The sequence below is a fragment of the Lithobates pipiens genome, unplaced genomic scaffold (assembly GCF_037356315.1).
Source record: "Lithobates pipiens isolate NorthernLeopardFrog02 unplaced genomic scaffold, aLitPip1_a1.2 Scaffold_8, whole genome shotgun sequence".
Lineage (NCBI taxonomy): Eukaryota > Metazoa > Chordata > Amphibia > Anura > Ranidae > Lithobates > Lithobates pipiens.
Genome location: NW_027507903.1, coordinates 242,833,599 through 242,860,620, shown reverse-complemented (window position 1 = coordinate 242,860,620; position 27,022 = coordinate 242,833,599). Strand labels below are relative to the sequence as shown.

General features: G+C 41.2%; 1 protein-coding gene across 3 annotated transcripts in view; it reads left to right on the top strand.

Moving 5' to 3' along the window:
- Positions 1–27,022, top strand: part of MYRFL (myelin regulatory factor like) — a 237,798-nt gene that overhangs the window by 201,871 nt on the left and 8,905 nt on the right. For all 3 annotated transcript variants that reach the window (XM_077468900.1, XM_077468899.1, XM_077468901.1), the window contains 2 exons: positions 9,647–9,755; positions 20,287–20,361. In XM_077468900.1, coding sequence (XP_077325026.1) covers positions 9,647–9,755; positions 20,287–20,361 — 184 coding nt within the window. The remainder of the gene's footprint in view (positions 1–9,646; positions 9,756–20,286; positions 20,362–27,022) is intronic.

Below are 27,022 nucleotides of genomic sequence, written 5' to 3'. Positions count from 1 at the left end.
ATACCGACAGCTGGAGTACTCAGTACATATCTTTATACAGCCGTGATAAGACTTAATAATCTGTTTCTTTTTTCTCTGCTTTCTTCCCTGCTTCCTCATTTCCTTCTTTCTCCTTCTCTCCTTTTCTCTCCTCCTCGTTTCTCTGTCTCCCCTTTTCTCTTCTTTTTCTTTCCTTCTTCTTTCTTGCTCTTTATTCCTTTTTCTCTTCCATCTTTTTCTTCTTTTTCCTGTTTTCTTTGTCTTTATATATGCAGTTTCATAACTCCTTCGCTGCACTTCATGTACCACCTTGATCTGTGACCAACCAGTTCAAGGAGGGCCCGCACAAGATATTTGTTTGAACCCCTAGGGCAGTGTCAATAGGCTTCCAGTGATGCCATCCTCGGCAGTGTCTCATCAACCTCTTCTGTGCGCATAGTACAGTATACTCCTTCAGATAAGCTTTTGCTTACCTTATGGTAGGTTTCCCATGAACAACTTTTTGTCCTCTTCTTGTATGGCTGCCATAATCCATGTCATATTGCTATGATATCCTTATTTTACTACATTAGACAAATGATGATTACATATTCTCCTATCTAATATCCCTGACGAAGAGTTTGAACCAGAAACATGTCTGGTACTGGAGATTTTCAATAGTTGGATCATATTTATGATACAATTCAATGCTTGCTTTGCAATTTTATTGCGTTTTTGTTGTTGTTTTTGTTCTTTTGTTTTTTTGTTATCATTAATACATCCTTTATGATCAAATTTTATGTGTAATAATAAATGATTTTTTATTTCACTTTATACCTTTGTTGCTGTTGCCTTTAAAGTCCCAAACAAGGGGGTTACCTTTTTTCCTATACAACAAAGATGTGGCAACAACACACTGATTTCTGACATGGTGAAAACGTATCTATGTACTTTGATGTGGTGGAGTTGTCCTGTCTCGTTAGCAGAAAAACATCCCCAAAGCATAATGTTTCCACCTCCATATTTGACGGTGGAGATGGTGTTCTTGCGGTCATAAGCAGCCATCCTCTTCCTCCAAACATGGCAAGTTGAGTTGATGCCAAAGAGCTTGTTTTTGGCCTCATCTGACCACAACACTTTCACCCAGTTCTCCTCTGAATCATTCAGATGTTCATTAGCAAACTTCAGACTGGTCTGTACATGTACTTTCTTGAGCAGGGGGACCTTACGGGCACTGCAGGATTTCAGTCCTTCGTGGCTTAGTGTGTTACCAATTGTTCTCTTCGTGACTATGGTCCCAGTTACCTTGAGATCATTGACACGATTCTCCCATAGTTCTGGGCTGATTTCTCACAATTCTCATGATTGTTGAAACTCCACGAGGTGAGATCTTGCATGGAGCAACAGACCAAGGGAGATTGACAGTTATTTTGCGTTCCTTCCATTAGCAAATAATCGCACTAACTGTTGTAACCCTCTCACCAAGTTGCTTGGTGATGGTCTTGTAGCCCATTCCAGCCTTGTGTAGGTCTACAATCTTGTCCCTGACATCCTTGCACAGCATTTTGGTCTTGGCCGTGGTGGTGAGATTGGAATCTGATCGTTTTCTTCTATGGACAGGTATCTTTTATAACGGTAACAAGCTTTTAAGGGAGTGCTCCTAATCTCAGCTCATTACCTGTATAGAAGACACCTGGGAGCTAGAAATCTTGCTGATTGATAGATGATCAAATACTTATTTCACTCATTAAAATGCAAATCAATTTATAACTTTTTTGAAATGTGTTTTTCTGGATTTTTGTTGTTGTTCTGTCTCTCACTGTTGCAATAAACCTACCATTAAAATGATAGACCGATTTCTTTGTCAGTGCTCAAACGCACAAAAACAGCAGGGGATCAAATACTTTTTTCCCCTCACTGTATTTTCTTTACTTAGTGATGTGACTGATGTGAGCTCTGTATCATACTGTATGTAGCATCAATTACATACAGTACGCTATGCAGTGCTGTGGTCTGGCAGTGTCTGCGGAGGACTTGTCCCAGCCTGGTCCAAACAAACCTGAGTGTTTAGAATGACAGAAAACGTGGACTCCAGTTAAAACATAGCAGTCCTGTCTCTAACAAATTTTTTACATTTTGATCATGGCAGTAGATCTGTTATTTTTCCACTTTCAGTAATAGGTTTACAACACTATTCTTTTTGGTGTGAAATTGTAAAGCAATGTTGTCAGGGTTGAAATGATAGCCTTAAACTGTCCATAGATGGATCAAAATTCATCTGGTTCAGCAGGTACCAGCAGAGATGTAATCCTTGTGTTGATCGCCCCTGTTCAACAGAAGTTGGTCATTAGATCAACTTCTGTTAAACGGTATATCTAAAAACTTTTTTTCAATCGGTGGCAATGTTCTGGCAGATGGTGGGGGTGGTGAGATTCCTCCATCCAACTTATTTATGTGAATGGAGGAATCTGCTATTTTTTTTCTGTTTAGCTTGCTTTCTGAATAAAAAAAAAAACGACCCATCTATGGCCAGGTTTAGATGAACATGCCATAGTCATAGACCTTTACGTAAGAGACAAACAAATACATGTCCAAATTTAGCTAACATTTTAAGCAGTTACTGCAACAGGTATTACCATTTTTTTTTTGTCAAAAAAAATTTGACCACTGTAAGAATTGTTAAATTGTCTGTTCCAGCCCCTGTAACCAAAACCTTTGCTGGACAGCTTGGCCTATTAAAGGAATTAGATCAACAGGTAAAAAAGAAAAAACTATGTTTTATTATACCCATAGTTCCAATTTAACCAGCCTGTCTGTTTATCAAATGGTGAGATAACTTTTAATTTCACTGAGTCAGCTGATTGATACACATGCATTGTGGGGACGGGGAACAGAAAGGCACATGTTGTGTAGCATTGCAAAATGGGAGATATTTCAAGTATATAATGACAATATATGGTTTTCCCCATTTACATACTGTGTATAATTGAAAATATATTTTGTTTTTCTTAAAAATATTGATCTACGTCAAGCCAATCAGTGAAAATACTATATATTCCCTTTAATCAAGTTTTCAGAATATTCAGACAAATATCTGGTGCAAATTAGGGTGCCCCCCAAAAAGGAAAGAATTTTCAACTATTTTGTCTGTAGTTTTGATAACTAATTCAACAAACTTGGTTAGCTAACTTTAAGATTTAACTTTAAACCTGAAAGACTATTTCACATAAAACACAGTACAGAGCCTAAACCAGTTGCAAAGTAAATACCTATCATCATCTGTGTCACTACCTATGTTTTGCTATGCCTTTCTATGTGACAAAAAAACCTATTAGTCACAGTCTTACTTGTGCTGAAAGTTGGCTTTGTTGTTATTTGCAATAATCTTCTTTATTGTTCAATTACTCAGACTTTTCATTCCCTTGACACATTGCACTCTATTTGTTTTCTCACTTAAATCCCTGTGACTGCTACTGTTTTGTTCATTTATGCACAGAGACACGTATAGTTCAATCCCCACTTTGATGTGAGCTTTACCATACTCTGTAGAAGAACACTCAGGAGAGTCCTTGACCCAGTTGTCATCTCACCCATTTCTATTGTAAGGAATTATGGTCAGGTCTCTTAGCATTTCAACTAGTATAGGATGCTATGTGGCATAAAGCTATTGGACTAAATCTCAAAGAAACAAATTTATTTTTAATACCAAAGTCATTCATTTGTTACATGACATTTCCTGATGGAAATGATGGCTTAGTATGTTTCCTCATGGTACTACTGGGTGATTAAACATTCTAAAGCGCCAGTTGTAATGAAAAGCATGTACCCTGAGATGCCTGCATGTACCTTTTGATTTGTTTTTGAGTGCCCTAGGACTCCCAAAATAAGGGAGTACCCGTGTGCAAATCTAGAACTTTATGCAAAAAATTACTTTATTTTTTTATTTTTTACTAATTGTATAGTGGGGATGAATTAGAACTGCTGGATTCATATAGATGTCCTTGTTTGGGAGATCCCCCCTTACTTTCTCCATCATTAAGCACCCATGCCAGAGCAGGACATAATTGGAAAACTTTTAACAGAGAAACAAACCACACTAAAAGATCTAATAATTAAAATAAAGGAGGAATAGATTTTCTCTTGGGTTTTTATGTATGTTCACCAAAGGGTCTTATCCCTCAATTTGCCAGGAAGAAAAGTATTGGTATTTCCCTCTATCCCTGTGCCTGACTTGTGGGGACCCTGTTTTTTTTCCCCTTAAAAGGTGGATGAATTCTTAATTTCACTGGGTTAATGTTATGTGGCTAGTTGAAATGATAATATTGCTTTGTATAGTTCTTTAAATAAGTGTATAAAGCAACCTAAATGCCAAGATGACCAGTTGAAGTCTGGTAAAATACTGACTGATGTGGCCAAAGAAAAAACTATTATCAGCAGGTGCAAAGCATTAGGTATTAGGATGGTGAAACAAAAAGAGATATTTGATTATTTGTAACACGAGGACAGTTGGATTTCTGCAATAATGGTTCCTAAGGCTAGGTTCACACCTATGCGAATTGGATGCTCTATGGAGCCGGTTCACACATCTCTGCAGCGGCTCCATTGTGAATTGCAGAAGAGTCTTGTGCGTCTTATGGTCTGTTTCAGGACCGAATTCAGCCCAAAATTTGGGATGAAATCGGACCTGAGACGGTGAATGGAAATGCACCGGACTCCTGCTAGATGTGAACCCAGCCTAAAATGTGGTCTGGTCTTCAGTTGAAGTGCAATAACAGGCAAGAACTATTTACTTTTTATTTTTTTTATTATCCTTATGGAATGCATTATTTAAATATTCATAGTCCATGATGGATAAATAACCCTTCTGCTGATGTAGCCAGGGCCGGCTATCATATGGTGAACTTCAGTGACAATTACAAGCTGGACTCTGGATTAAGCCTTTTCCTCTAGTGCCCAGTATTGGGATAACTACATCACTTCCTGTTTGCAGAGTTAGAGTAAATTATCCCGGATAGCAGAATATCTTGGTACTTGTAGTCACTTCATACATATTGTGTTCCTGAGTGCTGACTGGATTATACATACCAGAAGGCTGGTGAAGCAAGGATGATCTTGGGAGAGTAGATATTAACTGGGAATGATGGGCTTGCTCTTCTGGAGCACAGGACTTTCTGTAGATCAGTTGAGGCTGTCTTCAAGTGGACACAGTGGGTTTCTGCTGCCTAGCCGACCACTGCGAAATTCAGCTCAGCGAATCTGCATTGCTGTGATGCAGATCACTGGATTGGGACCGCATCTGTGCAACCTCACTGTGAGACTTCCATTAGCCATCTCATCACATCAGTCACTATTCCAGTCCCGCTGTCTGCCTACTGGATGGCTATCCTTCAACTCCCTACTCACACTCAGGAGCCTGAACAGGGCACCTTGTCTCCTTGGAGTGGGGCTTATCCTCAGGATTGGTGAATGGGCAAATGCCCAACCTATTTGTCATCCATCATTCTAGAGACACTGTATGCAGACACCTTTACACCTCAGTTAATAAGTGCCCACTATTGCAAGCAGCACCATTGTTTAACTTCATTGTCCTATAAGTACTCAACACTACTCATGGGCCCCACCATTGCTAGCAGAAGACAACTGATACCACCGCACCAGGAATTCTCGGCAATACAGGATTCCTGACTGCTTTCCTTTAATTAAGGAAACCCTTTGCTTTTTGAGGCTCTTAGCATCATCATAGATGGGGGGGGGGTTAGTTTATACATATACACACAAACTGTATATATACACAAATGCAGGCTCTTTAGTGCACAGGTGGCCCAGAGGAAGCTGACTGACTGGTAAGCATCTCTTCCTTGCCAGTGTTGCATTCAAGTCACTGTATTTGGTCAATTTCACTGTTTAAGCCCGCTGAACATTGCTAATTGATCAATGCTACTTTAATTGGTGTGTACTGTTACTTTATAACCGTTATAATCTCCTTGGTAGAAATAACTTCCAGCAAATGTTTCCTTTAGCTGCTGATCAGATTAGCTCAAGCCTTGGTTCACATTATGAACCGCATGTGAAGCGCATTGCATTATTGTTAAATTCACATGCAATTGAGTGTGGTGTGATTTTAGCTCATTCATTTTGAATGGGCTCAATCTCACCACATAGCACCAAAGTCATGGAAGGAAAAATATGTTGGTCTGGTACATATTGTGCTTCCGGGATCCCAGGTCTTCTCAGATTGATCCACTCTATCATTAATTACACTGGCCAATTTCTCATGAATCATAATCCATTAATTTTGTGCTTGACCTGCTGTGAACTTAGAGGATTTCTTCCATGCTCCTGCTACTGAAATTTTAGTTGTGATGAGAATAAAACAGATCAGCCACTGCATATTGTGAAAGGCACTGGGTATTGGGTCATTAAGCAGAGCTATGTGAAGCTGTTGTTGTATAGGCAATTTTGTGACTTACCAGAGCAGGGAAAAAAAATCATATTCCACAATCTTCTGATCTTTGGGCATTCCCAACAAATGTGGTACATAGTACCCCTCATAGTGGATCCTTGAAAAGAAAACAGTGGGGAAGATCCCTGGTGCATTTAGCAAGCCGAGTTGGGACTAGGTATCAGTCAAAAGTTTAACCTTAGCTTCTATTGGAGAAACAATCAGAGTCCCTCGAAAGGAAACCTGGAATCGCTGTTGCCAGCTGTCTAAAGCCACATCATCCAAGAGAGCTTTGTTCCAATCTGACATATAAGACCGTTTTTGTGAGGAGCTTGAGTAGAAGCCTGTATATCATAGAATGTACCCTCTATTTGGCCCATATCTTTAGTACACCATTTCTCATAATTTTTAAGGGGGGGGGGGGGGGGTTCTAAAGTGTAAGATAACAAAGTGAAAAACGTTTGATTAAGACATTTTTAGTTCAGAGAGACAATGGCATAGTGCAAAGGATCCAGCTGGAGTGAAGTAGTGCCCTATATGATAGAGCCCTTTTGAATGCTCTAGCATCTAGACCTGGAGGAAAGTTAGTTATTTTATAAGCAAGCTAGTGGGGCGAATTCTGAAATCCAACTTCTGTGGCTTCATAGCCTGTCCTATAAAGCCAATGAGTGTGACAATATTGGAGCTATGATTGGAGGTCACTGCCTAGGAGATTTCCACCACACAAAATCTATTATGAATGGTGGAATAGCTTGATGCTCTATACTCATCCAATCAGGTCGCCTCCTTCTGGAGTAGACAACCGAAAGTTACAATATCTCAGAAAAGGGAGTACACCATACATTGTAAATGGCCCAATCAGTCTTGGGACTCGTTAGTGTTACAAGGCCTCAGCTGTGAATGGTGGAGAAGTTGTGTTGAATTTGGTGTTTGCGCTCTCACTCTCTCATACTGGTCACTGGAAGTTCAACATGCTCAGCGTCATATCCAGAGGTTGTCTTTGGGAAATAGACATATGAGTGCTGCCATCATTGCTGCAGAGCTTGAAGGGGTGGGGGGGTCAACCTGTCAGTGCTCAGACCATATGCCGCACACTGCATCAAATTGGTCTGCATGGCTGTCATCCCAGAAGGAATCCTCTTCTAAAGATGATGCACAAGAAAGCCCTCAGTTTTCTGAAGACAAGCAGACTAAGAACATGGATTACTGGAACCATGCCCTGTGGTCCGATGAGACTAAGATAAACGTATTTGGTTCAGATGGTGTCAAGTGTGTGTGGTGGCAACCATGTGAGGAGTACAAAGACAAGTTTGTCTTGCCTACAGTCAAGCATGGTGGTGGGAGTGTCATGGCCTGGGGCTGTATGAGTGCTGCCGGCACTGGGGAACTACAGTTCATTGAGGGAACCATGGATGCCAACATGTACTGTGACATATGGAAGCAGAGCATGATCCCCTCCCTTTGGAGACTCGGCCTCAGGGTAGTATTCCAACATAATGACCCCAAACACACCTTCAAGATGACAACTGCCTTGCTAAAGAAGCTGAGGGTAAAGGGGATGGACTGACAAAGCATGTCTCCAGCCCTAAACCCTATTAAACATCTGTGGGGCATCCTCAAATGGAAGGTGGAGGAGAACAAGGTCTCTAACATCCACTAGCTCTGTGATGTTGTCATGAAGAAGTGGAAGAGGACTCCAGTGGCAATCTGTGAAGCCCAAGAGGGTTAGGGCAGTGCTGGAAAATAATGGTGGCCACACAAAACATTGACACTTTGGGCCTAATTTGGACATTTTTACTTGGGGGTGTACTCACTTTTGTTGCCAGCAGCTTAGACATTAATGACTGAGTTATTTTGAGGGGACAGCAAATATACACTGTTATACAACTGTACACTCACTACTTTACATTGTAGCAAAGTGTAATTTCTTCAGTGTTGTCGCATGAAAAGATGTATAAAATATTTACAAAAATATGAGGGGTGTACTCACTTTTGTGTGATACTGTACATCAGCTGAGAAACTTGGTAATAGAGCCACAGGTTAGGAACCCCTATTCCCCTGTTAGACCTGGAGGAAAACAACACATTTTTTGCAAGTCTATGTCCCTTCTTTCCCCGTATGCAGTGTATCAGTTTTCGCTTGAAACGTCATCAAATCTGAACGTCTTGGCACTGAAAAGGATTGAAAAAAATATAGAAGCCTGGACAATATAATAATTTTCCCTGTATTAATTCTACCTGTTCACTAAAGATCAAAAAGCAACCAGTTAAGACTTTACTCTTACAGGTGTTCAAATAGGATGCGATAGTCATGGGAGGGAAGGGGTAAGGCAAATTAATAAGTACAGGAGCGATATGTCTTGCCAGGTAAAAGGGAAATTCTGCATTCTATTCAACATTCAACTTTGTCTCATTCACCCTGAGGCCAGAAATTTCTCCAAAATCATGTGAAGTATGAAGGATGTTGGGAATAGAAATGAGGGGGAACTGACAAACAAAAGCAAATTATCCACAAACAAAGTGAACATATGAATTCAGGGGCAATACTTAACACCTTTAAAGTGCAAACTTTCTTATATAGCGATAGATAAAGTCTCAAACGCAATGGCGAATATTAACAGGGATAACGAGCAGCCTTGGCAAGTACCTTTAGAAATGGTAAGAGACTCTGAAAGGTGGTCCTGTAATTTGGGCTTGGGAGTATGAGTATAAAGACCTCAGAATTTGTAGGAAATGGGGACCAAACCCCCATAGTTCCAGGACCTGGAAAAGATAGGTCCATTATACGGAATCAAATGCCTTTTCAAGTCAATCGATAGCAGGAGGCCTTCTTGGGGGGAAGCTTCATCCCAATAGGACTAACGTTTCTATTTTATTTCCATTCTGTGTGGTTTTCTCTCTGTGTTTCGAGTGATTGTTTTGTTCTGTCACTAAATTTATTTTAAACCTCATGTGAAGCACTGACATTCTCCCATAGAATTTGATACCACTTTAAATGTATTACTACCTCTGTGATAGCAAGCTGTGCAGCCCCATCAATCATGATGATTTCTCTATTCCACTCTACATTTAAATTTATACATGGAAATACAAATCTTTCAAAAGTTATATGTTAATATGTTTATTATGCCTTTATTTAATGTTATCTTGAAACATAAGATTAGCTGTAATCTGTCTGATGTTCATAATTATTGCTGTGCTTTTCCCCTTTTATTAATTTGCGTTGTATGCTATTTCTACTTTTAGTACTACAGAACCACTGATTGTCTACCAATGTAAGGTGATCCTGGGAAATATCTGTAACAGACGTGTTCATGTAAGGAAAAAAAGAGATGATTCTCCAGAGGCAACTCAGGTAAAAATGTGTGTAAACTGCACTAATAATAAAAAGAAAAACTGGTGCAAAGAATAGTAGATGGTGGAGGAGCCCTCATTATGTCAGCATGTTAAAATCCCAAAGGGTCACTTCTTTGACTAGCTCCAATGTCTTATTTGGTGCAAGACACTGTAATTGGTAGGCATTAACTGAAAAGTCACGATCATTTGAGAAAATTGTGGTCAATTTAAATACATTTACCAAGCGAAATCTATCAAACTGAAGTTATTCATTTGTTTTAATGGGAAACATAGTTTTGTCACTTGGCCTGACTTAGCAGACAACTTATCAGACAACAAGGTCATAATTTCCAGAAGTTAAAGTGGAACTTCAGTAATTTTTTCAACTTTCCACCTATTATATCTTCTGCTGCGTCCTTAACAACTGATGAGTCATCGGCTGTCAGCAGGCTTCCCCGCTGAATGTAAAAAAAAGAATTGTCGGCAAAAAAAATTGTAAAATAAAACCCCATCATTCCGCGGTTAGTGACGTGACAAGGTGATGTCATGTGATGACCATGCCTCCATTTTTATCTAAGACGCACTTGACATTGGCACGGACAGCTCAGCGGGACACAGCATCAGAGCAGGGTCGGCAGCAGAGGAAAAAGAACACTGGATAAAGAAGACAGGAGAAAGAAGAAGAGCAGAAGAAGAAGTTGGAGAAGGAGAAGACCAGAGGAGGAAGATGCAGGAGAAGATGGAGGAAGAAGCGGGGAAGAAGAAGATAGTTTTTGACAAGCCTTTTATTAAAAATGTCTACTTTATTTTTTCACACTACACTACTTTTTTGTTGGTGAATGTACTCCATACTCATTCACATAGGGGAGGAGGCCGGGATCTGGGGGCCCTTGTTAAAGGGGGCTTCCAAATTCCGGTAAGCTGCCTGCAGACCCTGACAGCCACCGGGCAAGGGTTGTTGAGAAGAGTCTCTTGTCCCTATCAACATAGGGGCAAGGTGCTTTGGGGTGAGGGGCGCAGGGCCCCCCTGCCCCAAAGCACCCACCCCCCCATGTTGCGGACATGTGGCCTGGTATGGTTCAGGAGGGGGGCGATTGCTCGTCCCCCTCCCTTTCCTGACCTTCCGGGCTGCATTCTCGGTTATGGTATGGATTTTGGGGGACCTCATGCCATTTTTTTTTAGAAATGTTGGCATGGAGGCTGCCCTCCAAATCCATACTAGACCCAAGGGCCTAGTATGGACCTGGAGGGGGGCCCCATGCTGTTTTTTTTTTTTTTTCACAATGTTCTTTTTAGCTGGCAATTCTTCTTTTTTTTTTTTTTTTTTACATTCAGCGGGGAAGCCCACTGACAGCTGATGACTCATCAGTTGTTAAGGACTCGGCGGCCTGCTTCCCAGCCCCCTCCTTAGCAACCAGCTATATACAGTGTAAAAAAAAAACATAAAATCGCTGTAAAAATGTTTGACCAAAATGTGGCAAACGCCTCAAAAAGCACTGCAGAAAAGCTCAAAAGCAACATGCATAGATGTTAATTCGAGCCTTAAGCAAACCATGATATTCCTCTTGCAATCCCATATAACAGTAAGCCTGGTTCACACCTATGCATTTTTAGTGCTTTTTGCATTTTGCACGACAGTCCATTTAACATGGTTTCCTATGGAACAAGTTCTGTGGTGCAAATCTGCAAAATGCAAAAAGCACTAAAAATGCATAGGTGTGAAACACGCCTACCTGTGCATAAAGGCAGTTGTAAGCTCTTGCTCTCTTCAGTGCCACAGCGTTTCAACAAACCTTTCTAGGCAAACTCCAGCCAGATAAAAAACACCAATTCATGCATGTGTGTATCCATTACAAAAAAAAAAATGTATTATTAAAATCAACTATTTTAAATGCTTGTACCTAATTGTACCTACATTTTTTACTTAAATCTGAAGACCCAAGTCTCGTACACACGATCGGATTTTCCGAGGGGAAATGTGTGATGACAGGCTGTTGGTGGAAAATCCAATCGTATGTGTACGCTCCATCTAACAATTGTTGGCCAACTTTCCGTGGACAAATGTTGGATGGCAGGTTTATACATTTTTAGCGGAAAAATGTCTGTTGTCGGATTTTCTGAGTGTGTGTACACAAGTCCATCTGACAAAAGTTCAAAGTACAAACACGCATGCTCAGGAGCAAGGACGAGCCAGAAGTGGTCGGTCTTGTAAACTAGCGTTTGTAATGGAGAATTAACATACGTGGCAAGTTATGAAATCTCGAAATGCAGCGCACAAGTCTCTTCTTTAATGGGATAATAGTAAAGCTGGTTTGCTGGCGATACTGATGGAGTTATTGCAAACAAATTTTTAAAGGCTTTTTTTTCTAGTAATATCAATAATATTATTATGCTATTTTTTTATTTGGGCAAGTTACCTCAACACCATTATCCCATAGTTTTTAAGATCAAAGATACAACTATGTTGACGTCCCTTGTTAATATTACATTGTATTTTTTAAAATGTAACTGCCTACTCCCAAACTGTCATTTGAAGTAAAACACATAGCCAAGTATTATACTACACAATTTTTTTATTGTGCATTAAAAAAAGAAAACAAATACAATTAGACATTCTATCTGCCAATAGAACTTAACCAAAAAGTGCATTCTATGCATCCAAAAATATAGAAAAATATACTAAATCAAATCATTATTCAACCAAAAAAATGATGTCAAGGAAATAACTTCAAGGCCAATAATAAATAACACGTTATCTCCTCCGATTCCGTAACATGGCTGGTTGATGAATGGCCGTTTAGAAACTAAATGAAAAGTGAGCATCAACACTCACCAAACTTCTACTAACACGAAATTAGCAGAAGGAGCTAAAGAGCCGAAAAACAACGTAGAACGTCACTACATTCGTAATTGTGTGGCCGTGTGGGCGTTGGCCCAAACTTGCAAGACAAGTTTGGGCCAACGCCCTTTGGACAAAAATGCCATGGTTTTGTTGACCAACAATCTGATCGTGTGTATGAGGCTTTAGGCCTCTTTCACATGGGTGTCATCCTTTCAGTCCTGTTTTTTGCTAAGAAAAAACGGATTCTATTTGCATCAGTTTTTCATCAGTTTTTCATTTGTTTACATCCATTTATCATCCATTTTACATTTTGTTTTTTTCTGTTTTTCATGCTTGATGACAGTAGATGGCCACAATGTCACTTCCTTTGTTGACCACTACCTGGGTTACAGGTTAATGTGTGGTTCATAAAGGACGTTAAAATATGTAAATCAAAATGATTGAAAGATGCTATTCAACCAGTCTCTTCATTCCTCAGTCTCTCCTTCCCAGTGGTCACTGTAACTATGTAGCAAGTCACTATGGCAAGGCAGCAGGAAAGAGCTAATCAGTGTGCAAGAACATTCCAGAACCTGATGTTTAAAGTGCAGGCACAATAATTGATATGGTTGTGTCATCTAGGAAAATAATTTTAGTCCAGGAAGTATATAGTGATCCAGGATAATGCCTGAACAAAGATGATGCTGGGCTTTTCAGTAAAATGATAGCTGAAGGCATTGTCAAGAATTGTACTGTGATCTCTGAGAGGCATAAAATACTTTTAAGAGTTATGATTATACTTTACTTGGGACACAAGCATGTAAAATCAGAAATACATTTGAAGCTACGTTTTAACCACTTCCACTCTCACACCTGTACACTGCCTATGGACTAGAGCATTTTTTTACATGTCTGCTGTGGACCTTGCAAAAGTAACTTTTTCATTACTTAACTGCTTCAGCCCTGGAAGATTTTACCCCCTTCCTGACCAGAGCACATTTTGTGACTCGGCACTGCGTCGCTTTAACTGACAATTGTGCAGTTGTGGCAAAATTGACTTCCTTTTTTTCCCACAAATAGAGCTTTCTTTTGGTGTTATTTGATCACCTCTGCGGTTTTTATTTTTTGCTCTATAAATAAAAAAAGAGTGACAACTTTGAAAAAACGCATTATTTTTTACATTTTGCTATAAAAAACATTTTTTTCCTCATTTTAGTCTGATACGTATTCTTCTACATATTTTTGGTATAAAAAAATCTCAATAAGCGTTTATTAATTTATTTGCACAAAAGTTATAGCGTTTACAAAATAGGGGATATTTTTATGGCATTTTTATTAATATTTTTTTTTTTTACTAGTAATCCCGGCTATCTGCGATTTTTATTGTGACTGCGACCTTATGGCAGACACGTCAGACATTTTTGACACATTTTTGGGACCATTGTCATTTATACAGCAATCACTGCTATACAAATTCCTGTGTAAATGACACTGGCAGTGAAGGGGTTAACCACTAGGGGACAGGAGAGGGGAGCGAACAATGGGGTGGGACTTTAAATGAAGCACATGGTTACGGTAGATTAGTTTGGTGATCATAATAAGGATTTATTGGTTGCCAAGGTATACAGACAAAGCATAAGATGTACAAATACGTTCAAATAATGCATGGGTAAGACAATACATCTTTAATACAAGCTTGTGCATACACATAGTGGCAAGACAATCATGTTCCGAAGTACACCAAAAACACATTTAAGGTAAAACCGTAATAAAGGGTAGTGCCTGCAAAGCCTCGGGCCTCTTGGATCTTTATGTAAAATAATAAGGTTAGCTGGCAAAGCTTTCTGGGTATAAAGGTATCAAATGATATGGCAGCTCTATGCATTTCGTGGCTAGAAGGCCACTCGTCAGGAGCCAGCACTTGATGGATCTAGAGATAGAAATATTAATATTGGTATAAATTTAGAAAATAAATAAAATAAAATAATCATACATATGGGCGGGGGTAGGATAAGACACCCCCATACCAGATGCAGGTCAACTTACTCAAGTTTGTGCAGTGATAGTGGGGTGCCAAGCAGCATCGGCCATCTAACAGCGTCTCCCACCGGGAGCCGCGGCAGGCAATCAAGGGGAGGCATCCCACGGGCCCCACTCAGGGCGGGCATGAGACCAGGGCAACCTAAGTGTAAAATAAAAGATGAAGTGACCCAAAAAAATTCAACACCAGAAAGTGACTGATTGATGGAAAGGAAAGGAAAGAACCAGTGCTGAAAACTAAGGAAGTGATAAGGGCTGATGCCTAAGAAGAGGTAGAGAGAGGAGAGTTGAAAGGAGCAAGATTATCGTCAGTGAAGTGAAAAAGTGACAGATGCCACAGGAAGCAGTAGTGTAGTTAGCTGAACATCTAAGTGGAATTTTACGATTAAATGAAGAGGAGAGAGATCCTGATCTAGGTTAAAACCAGTGTGGAGTGAAGCCCTGTGTGTCATAGCCCGCCCGGAGGACGCCCAATATAGGCGCCAAACCAGGACCGCCCACCGACGTCACGCCGCGTAGCATGGAAGGGGGAGGGGCCAGGTGAGTCGGGTATCAGGTTCCCGGCCAGCCTGCACCACCAATTCCCCAGTCCGCTCGCGAGCGTAGTTCCCACATGCATAGATGTAACAGCGCCCATAGAGCGCAGCACATCAGGCACGGGATGCGTAACGCTGATGCGCTGTGGCGGCGCCCCCTCCCTCCGAGTCCGACAAGGACTAAGGGCGAGAGGGGGGGCCGACAGGCACATCACAGCTCCCGGATGGGGTCAACCAATCAGAGACGGTAAGCTATCCTGGCTAACAACCCACAAAACAACCGCAAGTGGATCGAGACATATTTAAAGGAGTAGAATGTTATAATTGAGAAATGTAAAAGTATTAGGATATAATAAACAAAGGTACTACTAATAAAACCATATATCACTTTGATCCAAGCAGGCTATCCTGAGGTCCAAAATTATTTGCAAGAAGATTAGCAGTAACTAAAAACAACATAGCGTAGCCATGTGCTTCCATCCCTAATAGTAGTATTAATAGAGGACTGGAGTTAGGGACTTTAGATGAAGGTATGGCCTGGTAAGGTCAATTCTTCCATCCCTTGGGACTTTGAATGAAATTGTGGCCTGGTAAGGTCACATATTTCCATCCCTATGCAAATCAAGAGAGGGGAGCGAACAATGGGGTGGGACTTTAAATGAAGCACATGGTTATGGTAGATTAGTTTGGTGATCATAATAAGGATTTATTGGTTGCCAAGGTATACAGACAAAGTATAAGATGTACAAATACGTTCAAATAATGCATGGGTAAGACAATACATCTTTAATACAAGCTTGTGCATACACATAGTGGCAAGACAATCATGTTCCGAAGTACACCAAAAACACATTTAAGGTAAAACCGTAATAAAGGGTAGTGCCTGCAAAGCCTCGGGCCTCTTGGATCTTTATGTAAAATAATAAGGTTAGCTGGCAAAGCTTTCTGGGTATAAAGGTATCAAATGATATGGCAGCTCTATGCATTTCGTGGCTAGAAGGCCACTCGTCAGGAGCCAGCACTTGATGGATCTAGAGATAGAAATATTAATATTGGTATAAATTTAGAAAATAAATAAAATAAAATAATCATACATATGGGCGGGGGTAGGATAAGACACCCCCATACCAGATGCAGGTCAACTTACTCAAGTTTGTGCAGTGATAGTGGGGTGCCAAGCAGCATCGGCCATCTAACAGCGTCTCCCACCGGGAGCCGCGGCAGGCAATCAAGGGGAGGCATCCCACGGGCCCCACTCAGGGCGGGCATGAGACCAGGGCAACCTAAGTGTAAAATAAAAGATGAAGTGACCCAAAAAAATTCAACACCAGAAAGTGACTGATTGGGGACAGGGTAAGGGTTAAGAGTGTCCTGGGGCTTGTTTCTAACTGGGGGGGCGTGGCTACGTATGACACGTCACTGGGATCATAGGGAGCAGAGATCAGTGACACTACCACTAGGCAGAATGGGGAGATACTTGTGTACATTAGCATCTCCCCGGTCTTCCTCCCCATGAGACGATCGCTGGTATTGCCACGGCAATCGAGTCCGTGGGACCCGTAACCCGACTCACGGAGATCCTGGCCGGCGGCACGAACGCGATACCTGTACGCCCATTTGCCTGTCCGTGCCATTCTGCCAACGTACATCGACGTGTGCTTGTCGGAAACCGGGTAAAATAACAAATAATACATATGATTTTTTTTTATGACAAACAAGGCTTCATTTTGGTGATATTGTCTTGCAAAAAAATGTTTATTTGTTTAACCAATCCATAGAATAAAGTTAAAGGTAAAAAAAAACAAAAAAACTCATAAGCCCCATACACACTATCAGATTTTCTGCTGATTTTTTCCTTCAGATTTACCAAAACCATATAATATGAGGTCTAACTTTTAGGAGTTTCAATGTGTATGCAATCAGGCAGGCTCTCACACTACATGGTTTTGGTAAATTTGAAGGAAAAAAATCAGCAGAAAATCTGATAGTGTGTATGGGGCTATCGTGTTAGATCAGTGGTTAAAACAAATTTTATATTACTGTAAAAAAGTACAACTTCTATTCTAACATTTGCAACATTTTAATTGATGCTTAAATTATAATTCTGGTGCAAAGCTTTTAGAGGGTTTTTTGTTTCTTTTTTTACAAATGAATCAAACAAAGCGAATAAAAAAAGTCAATATTAATGGTTAGAAAAATAGACCAAAAGAGAACGTTACTTTGTATCTCTCAATTTTGAACAGTGTTTATTTACACTGTATCGGGCAGTCTGTTTTTTGACAGCAGTAGCTATTATAGCTGCTGTATCTACACTTGATACAACTACTACTACTACATATCAACTTGACACTTAGAAATCATTAGCAAGTGTTAGAGGGGGAGCAGCAGAGGGACATGAAAGGAAACTATACTTTAGGTACTCAATTGTGTTTACTATTTCTAGGTTAATTATTCTATACAGATGATCATAAAGATATACATTAGTACAACTTCATGTAGAGGGAATGGGGGAATCTCCCCCTATAGCCATTGCATTGTGACAGCTGGCATCCACGGCAGTCAGAATACCCGAACAATGGCCGCATCTGATTGGATGCAGAAGCTGTTCGACTGTCAATTCTCTGCCCGCCTGCTTTTATTTTCAAATTGAAGGATGTCAGATGGTAGTGTGCCAACATGGCCAAATTAACACTACCCACCACCTTCTGGATGTACTCCACATTCACTGGATTTATGTGATCTTTTAATCAACAGAAGGTATAATATTTTTTTTCATTATTCCTGCATCACCATATATCCATCCCTTCCCCAACTTTCTACTACTGTTTTCCTGCAATCACTCCATCTGTCCACTCATGGTGTAGTTTTCCAAATTTTTATTTAAATTTGAACTTAATGAACTCTTGGAAAAAAAGTCAGAAGCGTAGAAAGACACAAAGGATCAAAGCATTCTGTACCCTATAAAGTTGTGCCAGAGGGCCTGCAATATTCCATCCGAAAGGGCCTCAGTTTAGCTCTTGCCTAGGGCCTCAATTCATGTAAAACCAGCCCCGGAATTGCCTTAACCGCTTCAGCCCCAGAAGATTTTACCCCTTCCTGACCAGAGCACTTTTTTGCGATTCGGTACTGTGTCGCTTTAACTGACAATTGCGCGGTCGTGCAACGTTGCACCGCAAACAAAATTGATGTCCTTTTTTCCCAAAAATCAAGCTTTCTTTTGGTGATATTTGCTCACCTCTGTGGTTTTTATTTTTTGGGCTATAAACAAAAAAATAGCGAGAAGTTTTAAAAAAAGCAATATTTTTTACTTTTTGCTATAGTAAATATCCCCCAAAAATATATATATAAAAAAAATTTTTTCCTCAGTTTAGGCTGATATGTATTCTTCTACATATTTTTGGTAAAAAAAAAAAATCTCAATAAGTATATATTGATTGGTTTACAAAATAAGGAATAGTTTTATGGCATTTTTATTATTATTTTTTTTTTATTAGTAATGGGGATCTGCAATTTTTATCATGACTGTGACATTATGGTGTACACATCGGACACTTTTGACACTATTTTGGGACCATTGTCATTTATACAGCAATCAGTGCTATAAAAATGCACCGATTACTGTGTAAATTACACTGGTAGGGAAGGGGTTAACCACTAGGGGCAGATTAAGGGGTTGAGTGTCCTAGGGACTGATTCTAACTGTGGAGGGATGGGCTTCAACACGCATGACAGTGATCACTGCTCCCGATAACAGGGAGCAGTGATCTCTGTTATGTCACAAGGCAGAATGGGGAAATGCCTTGTTTACATAGGCACTTCCCCATTCCTGCTGCTCTGTGACACGATTACCGGAAGACCAGTAGACATCGAATCCAACCAGTCCCGCGGTGCACGGCCACGCTGCACCCCCTATTAAAGGGGATGTATAGGTATGTTTATTTGCCCACCCCTGCCATTGTGCCAACGTATATCCATGTGTAGTGGTCGGCAAGTGGTTAAAGTGATTGTAAACGTAACAAAAAAAAATAAACAAACGTCATACTTACCTGCTCTGTGCAATGGTTTTGCAGAGAGCAGCCAATTCTCTTCTTCTAGGGGTCCCCACCTAGTGCTCCTGGCTCCATCCCCCTGCTGAGTGCCACCATAGCAAGTCATTTGAATAACACAGCGTGGCTCAGCAGCAACCCCAAGAGAGCAGAGAGAGCCACTGCTATTGGGCAGAGCTCTGGCTTGCGCTCAGGCTCAGGTAAATACTTTGGAGGGGGGAGGCTCGGGGGGATCCTGTGCACAGAATGTTTTTTACCTTAATGCAGAGAATGCATTAAAGTAAAAAAACTTCTACATTTACAGCCACTTTAAAACTAGAATATTTCAAAGACCACCCTTATATTCTTACCACAGGGTGGACCTATCATTGTTGCATTCCCACGTATATTGTGAAAGTGCACTGTAATGTGAGCCTACCATGTCAGCTGATTAAAGTTTTGCCTGTGAAGTCATCATTGGTGTGCAGCTTTTTTGGGGGATTATGCTGAGTGCTGACAAAGGCTGGGTTCACACTGCAGCGATGCGGGAACGCCGCAAATCCGCGGCGGGTTCCCGCATCGCATGCCTCCCGGCGGCAGTTCACACTGCCCTATGCGAACTGCTGGGAGTGTCAGTGAAACGTTAATGACACCCCCAGATCAGTTTGCATATTGCAGTGCGATCTGCAAACTCAGACAGGAATCGGATTGCATGGTGTGAACAACCATGCGATCCGATTCTGCTGCGGACCAAAAAAGGGTCCTGTGCGAGTTTGGGGCGGGTGCGATGCGAATTCAGCCATACTATCTGTATGGCTGAACTCGCATCGCACAGAGATCGAATGTGATTTGCACTGCAGTGCGGTGCGAATCACATCCGGTTCTCGTAGCCGCAGCATTGTGAACCCAGCCTAAAGAACGCTAAATCTGCCCATCAAAGTCTGTTGGCACGTGCCTTTACAATTTGTTAAACTATTTAGGAGTTTTTATTTATTTAATGTTACTTAAAATACATGTTTGCTTTGGTATATCAGATGATTTGCTTTATTATCTCTCCTTGAGATACAAGTGTATTTACCTAATCCATTGTGAGTTTTAATTCATTCTCATGTCATTGGATTTTTTTAGGGTCTTCAGCATCACTGGATCCTTCCTGTAGCCTATCTGTTTGACAGTGAATACCATTTTCGTGTAGCCACCCCGGTAAGTTGCCCTGTGCTTAGAATACAGCTAATAACTAAAATAAAGAACACAGCTATAGCCCAATGGTAGTAGGTAACCTTTTAGACTCTATTTTTATTAATAATCATGATGGCCATGAGGATGAAATAGTAGCACATGTTTAATGATATATTACATTGCCACACCTTTTTTTCCCTCCATAACCTATACAAAGATGAATGGATTAAATCCATTGCTAGCTCTGTGTCATATCTATGTCATAACTTTTGAAGATGAGATTGGGTTTTTTCTGTTGAAGTACAAAAAGACATTGGAAGCCCACTGCCCTTATTGGAGAAACGGGCAATCCACTGATTTGCATAGTGCATGGTTAGTTTTGGATGGATATTACTCTTACTTTAATGACATTTCCTCTCATCCTGTTGTACCTCCAAGAAAGGGAATGAAGATAAATCTCTTCAGTGGAACAAGGAAAGCAAAAAACACACTCATGGGGGTTTCTACCCATTGCCACGCTCTCCAAAACAAAAAAAAATGGTTTAAGCTGTAAATACACTTTAAAGCCCAACCATTTTTTTGTGTGATGTGCAAATGTTAACCTATTTTTTCTGTTGCTGTCCTCATTTGGGAGATTTCTGCTCACTTCCTGTGTAGTTGATGGGTATCAGGCAACAGTGATGCGCTTGGTAATGTTTGTAGTCGGATCCAACACCATGCATGCAAGCCCACCAGGAAGTTCTTATCTGTATGGGTCAATCATCTGCATGTAAGAGGAGGCAGGGGGGCAACTCATGGTCCATCATGTCCTTCGTCTTTCCCTCTCTCATTGTCCACCAAGTAAGGGCCGGCCACATGAGAGGTTCCTTCTCGGGGGGTTCTTGGACTATGCCAGATATTGAACGGTACCATTAATCCTTGCGTGTCGTAAAGTTTTGCGGATGGCATGGTCAAGTAAGCCTGAGGACCAGACAGGAACCGCAGTCACGTGAATGTCAAACATTAAGGGGGTCTCCCAAAAGCATAATGAGCCGTTGTGCATTACCCAAAATACAAAGTTTTTCATTAAGCTTCCTTGTGTCATGTTCTACATGTGTTACATTCGAAGGGTTAGGCTGAGCGACTGTCCACTCCACCAGTCAGCATACTTCTGTTACCTCACTTCCAGTAATAGAATAGGGTCCCGCCGTGCACCTAGCATGGACCTCATGCATGCTCTTAATTAACTCTTCCCTTTATGTACTAAGTGACCAGGCATATAGCTCTATAACACTAGTCCACTTCCAGTGACAGACAGTAGTACAAGTGAAGGCGCAGAGAATGAGAGCAACTAATCCCATAGTGTAATGTGGCATGAACATTAGTTCAGTACAATAATCAGGGTCAAAGGTAAAAACCATGGCAGTAGTCCATGGTCATAAGCAGTATTAATAGTACAATGACCATAAGGGGAGATGATGAGAAATCCAAAACACAGGACTGCTGTCGTAGAGGAACAGAGAAGCATGTTCCAAATAAACTGGAAAGACAAGGAGAGAAGTGCCTCTAGGTGCAGATGTATAACACGTTTTTAATTTTAATACAAGCAACTCGAATTTTTTAAGTTAAATTCAGGCATGTAAAAGATCCCAACAGGGGAGGTGACATCAGTCCAGTCCGGCAGGAGGAGAAGTGCTGAGCTCGCTAATGTACCGCTGTTCATGAGAAAAGTTGGGTACGGTGAATACATTTCAAAGCGAGGCTTGGAGCGCAGTTGGAAACAGGCACGGGTGGATGATGTCACTGGAACAGCAACGTGTTTCTTGAGCGTGTGCACATGACGTGGCAGCCGCGCTCCTTTTTCAAGCTAGCTAGTGAAACTGAAGAGCTGCAATATAAGGAGTGAACGAGGGATAAGGAAAGGGGAGGGGAGGTGTATATCTCAACAAGCGTAACATACCGAGGCAATGTGTTGCTAAATCACTGGCACTATATAATAAAGGTTGAATATCATAAGATGATGGCAATAGTAACCAGACAATGAACAAGAGGAAATTAATGGCTAAGGAAGAGACATTTTTTTCATACTATGAGCAGGAAATAAGAAAAGAGGAGGGGGGAGGAAAGCATAATATACATAGAAAAAAAATTATGCCTATAGCAGCATTATTATGAATACATGTAAATAGTACTAATACAGAGCATAACAAATAATTGATATAAAAAATTAAAGACAATGTTAAAAACAGTACATTAGAAATAGGAGTATAAAATTAATTAAAAATTAAATAAAGGTTAATATAATCAATTAATTATTTAATAAATGATCAATTAATTGATCAATTTTGAATTTAAAAGAAAAAATGAATAATTGTTGGATAGGGGAGGGGGGAGGGGGGAGGTAAAAAGGACGGGGGAGGGGCAATAATTTTTTATTTATTTTCTTATAACCGGTTGAAGTAGATAGACAATGGACTTAAAATAGTTGTATGTATGAAAAATACATACATACATGTGCTTATGCTTATATCCGATGAGTCGATAATTGCAAAAAAATTGAGAAATGGGGGGAGGTTGAAGGGAATTTTATTGTAGAAATTAAACATGATATGTAATATTAAAAGTGAAATAGGGATTAGTAATAGAGGATAGGTTGTGATGTAATTCTAAACAAAACACACTTTCTCGCTTTCCCCCCAAAAATAGGGGGTGGGATGGGTCTGGGGTAGTGAGTGGCCATACTTATGAGTACCCGCCACACCCAAAAAAAGAGGAAGAGGACTGGACACCAACCTAAGAAAGCATGGATATAAGGTTATTATGGCATAGCTTATAAGTACAGTTATAAGTAACAGATGTCTATGTCTCCATTATTCACAAATAAATTGGGATAGATCTCTCTACAGCCAAGAGATTTAAACAGCTGTGTGCGAGAGAAACTTACTGGATATACAATATGTTCTCTCACCAGGTGGTATAAACAAAGGGATTGAGATATTTACCGTCCTTTAGTTCCCCACTTTCAATTCTATATCTAATTTCTATCCCAATTTATTTGTGACTAATGTAAACATAGACATCTGTTACTTATAACTCTACTTATAAGCTATGCCATAATAACCTTATATCCATGCTCTCTTAGGTTGGTCTCCATTCCTTCTTCTCTTTTTGTTTGGGGGTGGCGCGTACTCCCTTACCCCAGACCCCTTCCCCCTCCCCCCTTTTTTGGGGGGGGGAAGCAAGAAAGTGTCTTTTGTTTAAAATTACATCACAGCCTATTCTCTATAATAGATTCCCTATTTCACTTTTAATATTCCATCTCATGGTTAATTTCTACAATAAAAATCCCTTCTCCACCACCCCCTCCTATTTTTTGCAATTATCGACTCATCGGATATAAGCATATGTCTGTTTATATATAGCACTCCATACGCTTGACTCCTTCCAACCCTTTGATACGCTTTCCAGGGCTGAGTGTACTAAAGGATTTATCTCAATGACATACATGCACCTCTTGGCGAAATTTCTCCTTAAATTTCCACTCCCCTGTAAGCACAGATGGAAGGAAGGTTTGGGTCCCCTTTCTGAGGAGCTTTGGGATGAAGTATTGCAGAGTAACTAGATGGTTTTACTCATAGGGTGACGCAGTTTTTTATTTTGCATAGAGTGTACCATACAAGATTTTAGTGGATCGAATAGGACTTTTCCAGATGCAATCACCCACATGATAACCTTATTCATTTACTGTGGAGATGCCCAAAGCTTAGATGGTACTACCCTACCAGCCCATAAGATCAAAGAGCCGGCAACCTGAGAGCTTCTCATTATGAAACTTTATTTGAGCACTTACAGCAATTGCAACATCATGAAATTTTGAATGCATTTTTGGCCGAAGCTTTACTCATAGTATACCAACTGCCCTAACCCCTGATCTCATTTTCTGCAACCTAGGTTATGTTACTTTCACTATGTTGGATTCTAACTTAATTTTGGCAGCCGTAAGATCACTCTTTATTGCATAAAAGCTGATTGCTTTAAATTGAACATCAGCTAATCCACCAAATGTAAATCTGAAATGAACAAATATATTCTGTTATGTACCTCCTTAATGCTGTACGCAAGTTTCATGCAAAAGAATAATAAAAGGACACATCACGCCTATCAAGCTAGGTCTATAATGTGCCCTTTTAACATTTTTATTTTTAGAGAATGCTGCATTTACCAGTATCAACCTTCCTGGATGACTTCTCTGCCTGTTTACCCTACTTTTTCTCTTTTAAAATCCCCACAATCATTCTCGGCGACTTCAACATCCCTATTAATGCTAATACTACTACTACTTCTAAACTTCTCAGTCTAACCTCATCTTTTCACCTGAAGTAATGGATATAGGCTCCTACTCACTCCAACGGCAACACCCTCGACCTTGTCTTCTCCTATCTCTGCACTCCGTGCAACCTCTTCAACAATCCTTTCCCACTCTCTAATCACCACCTTATTAGTTTTACTCTCTCCCTGTTTTCCACCTCCTCTCCCTCCAACCGCCTAACAGTTACCCGTAGAAACCTTTGCCACCTCAACCATTCTCTTCTCTACTCTGCAACTGACCACCTCCATGACATAATCTCACCCCTGTCCTGCCCCAACCTAGCCACTTTCGTCTACAACAGTTCACTGTCACCCTCCCTAGACAAGCTCGCCCCCCTCACTACACGCAGAATCAGGACCCGACCGCTACAACCCTGGCAAGCAGATGACACCAGAAGTCTCAGAAAACTTACCAACGCTCTTGAGCATCTGTGGTGTAAGACTAGGTCCCAGGAAGACTTCAACCAATATAAATCTGCCCTCCTAAAATACTATTTCTGCCTCCACACTGCCAAACAGACCTATGTTATCATGCTCATTAACACATTATCATCCAGTGCCCATCAACTCTTCTCTTCCTTTAACGCTCTACTCTGTCCTCCACTGCCTTCACCCTCTAACTTACTCACTGCACAGGAGATCGCCAATCACTTCAAAAATAAGATTGATACAAATCGTGAGGAGATCTCCAATGCACAGAAACCTTATTCAACCCTGTTAGAAAAAAGTTTATCAACCTTGTTAATACTAACGCCCATCTAACCACCTGCCCCTTGGATCCTGTCCTACACACCCTAACTCACATCTTCAATCTCTCTCTCTTTGCTGGCATCTTCCCCAACTCTCTAAAACATGCGCTAGTCACCCCTATCCAGGGCTCGAGTGCTGCGGGAACGCATGGGAACGGCGTTCCCGTACTATTTTCACAGCGGGAACGCCGTTCCCATTAGCTATCTGAGCCGGGCCGGCTGAGGCTATGCAGCGCGTAGTCCGCGCCGCTCCTCAGCCGCCGAGTGACTGTGCGTGCCCACGCCGAAGTCATGTGACCGGTTGCTAGATGCGGAGCGGCCCCTGCCTAGCAACCGGTCACATGACTTCGGCGTGGGCACGCACTGGCACGAGACCGTCAGTGTGACACACGCGCGCCGGACTGTCCTCCCGCTCCGGCTCCCCTCTACCCAGTGCCTCCTGTGGAAACAGCCGCTGCACTTTGAGTTTACCAGGAGGTCAGTCACTAGTAGTGTTTAAGTAAGTTGCATTCTGCAATACTCATCCATACTGCCAATACTCATCCATACTGCCAATACTCATCAATACTCTGCAATACCCTGCCAATACTCATCAATACTCTGCAATACCCCGCCAATACTCATCAATACTCTGCAATACCCCGCCAATACTCTGCAATACATACCCTGCCAATACTCTGCAGTACCCTATCAATACTCTGCAATACCCCGCCAATACTCTGCAATACCCCGCCAATACTCTGCAATACCCGCCAATACTCTGCAATACCCGCCAATACTCTGCAATACCCCGCCAATACTCTGCAATACATACCCTGCCATAACTCTGCAGTACCCTATCAATACTCTGCAATACCCCGCCAATACTCTGCAATACCCCGCCAATACTCTGCAATACCCGCCAATACTCTGCAATACCCGCCAATACTCTGCAATACCCCGCCAATACTCTGCAATACATACCCTGCCATAACTCTGCAGTACCCTATCAATACTCTGCAATACCCCGCCAATACTCTGCAATACCCCGCCAATACTCTGCAATACCCGCCAATACTCTGCAATACCCGCCAATACTCATCAATACTCTGCAATACCCTGCCAATACTCATCAATACTCTGCAATACTCTGCAATACCCCGCCAATACTCTGCAATACATACCCTGCCATAACTCTGCAGTACCCTATCAATACTCTGCAATACCCCGCCAATACTCTGCAATACCCCGCCAATACTCTGCAATACCCCGCCAATACTCTGCAATACCCCGCCAATACTCTGCAATACCCCGCCAATACTCTGCAATACCCGCCAATACTCATCAATACTCTGCAATACCCTGCCAATACTCATCAATACTCTGCAATACCCCGCCAATACTCTGCAATACCCCGCCAATACTCTGCAATACATACCCTGCCATAACTCTGCAGTACCCTATCAATACTCTGCACTACCCTATCAATACTCTGCAATACCCCGCCAATACTCTGCAATACCCCGCCAATACTCTGCAATACCCCACCAATACTCTGCAATACCCGCCAATACTCTGCAATACATACCCTGCCAATACTCTGCAGTACC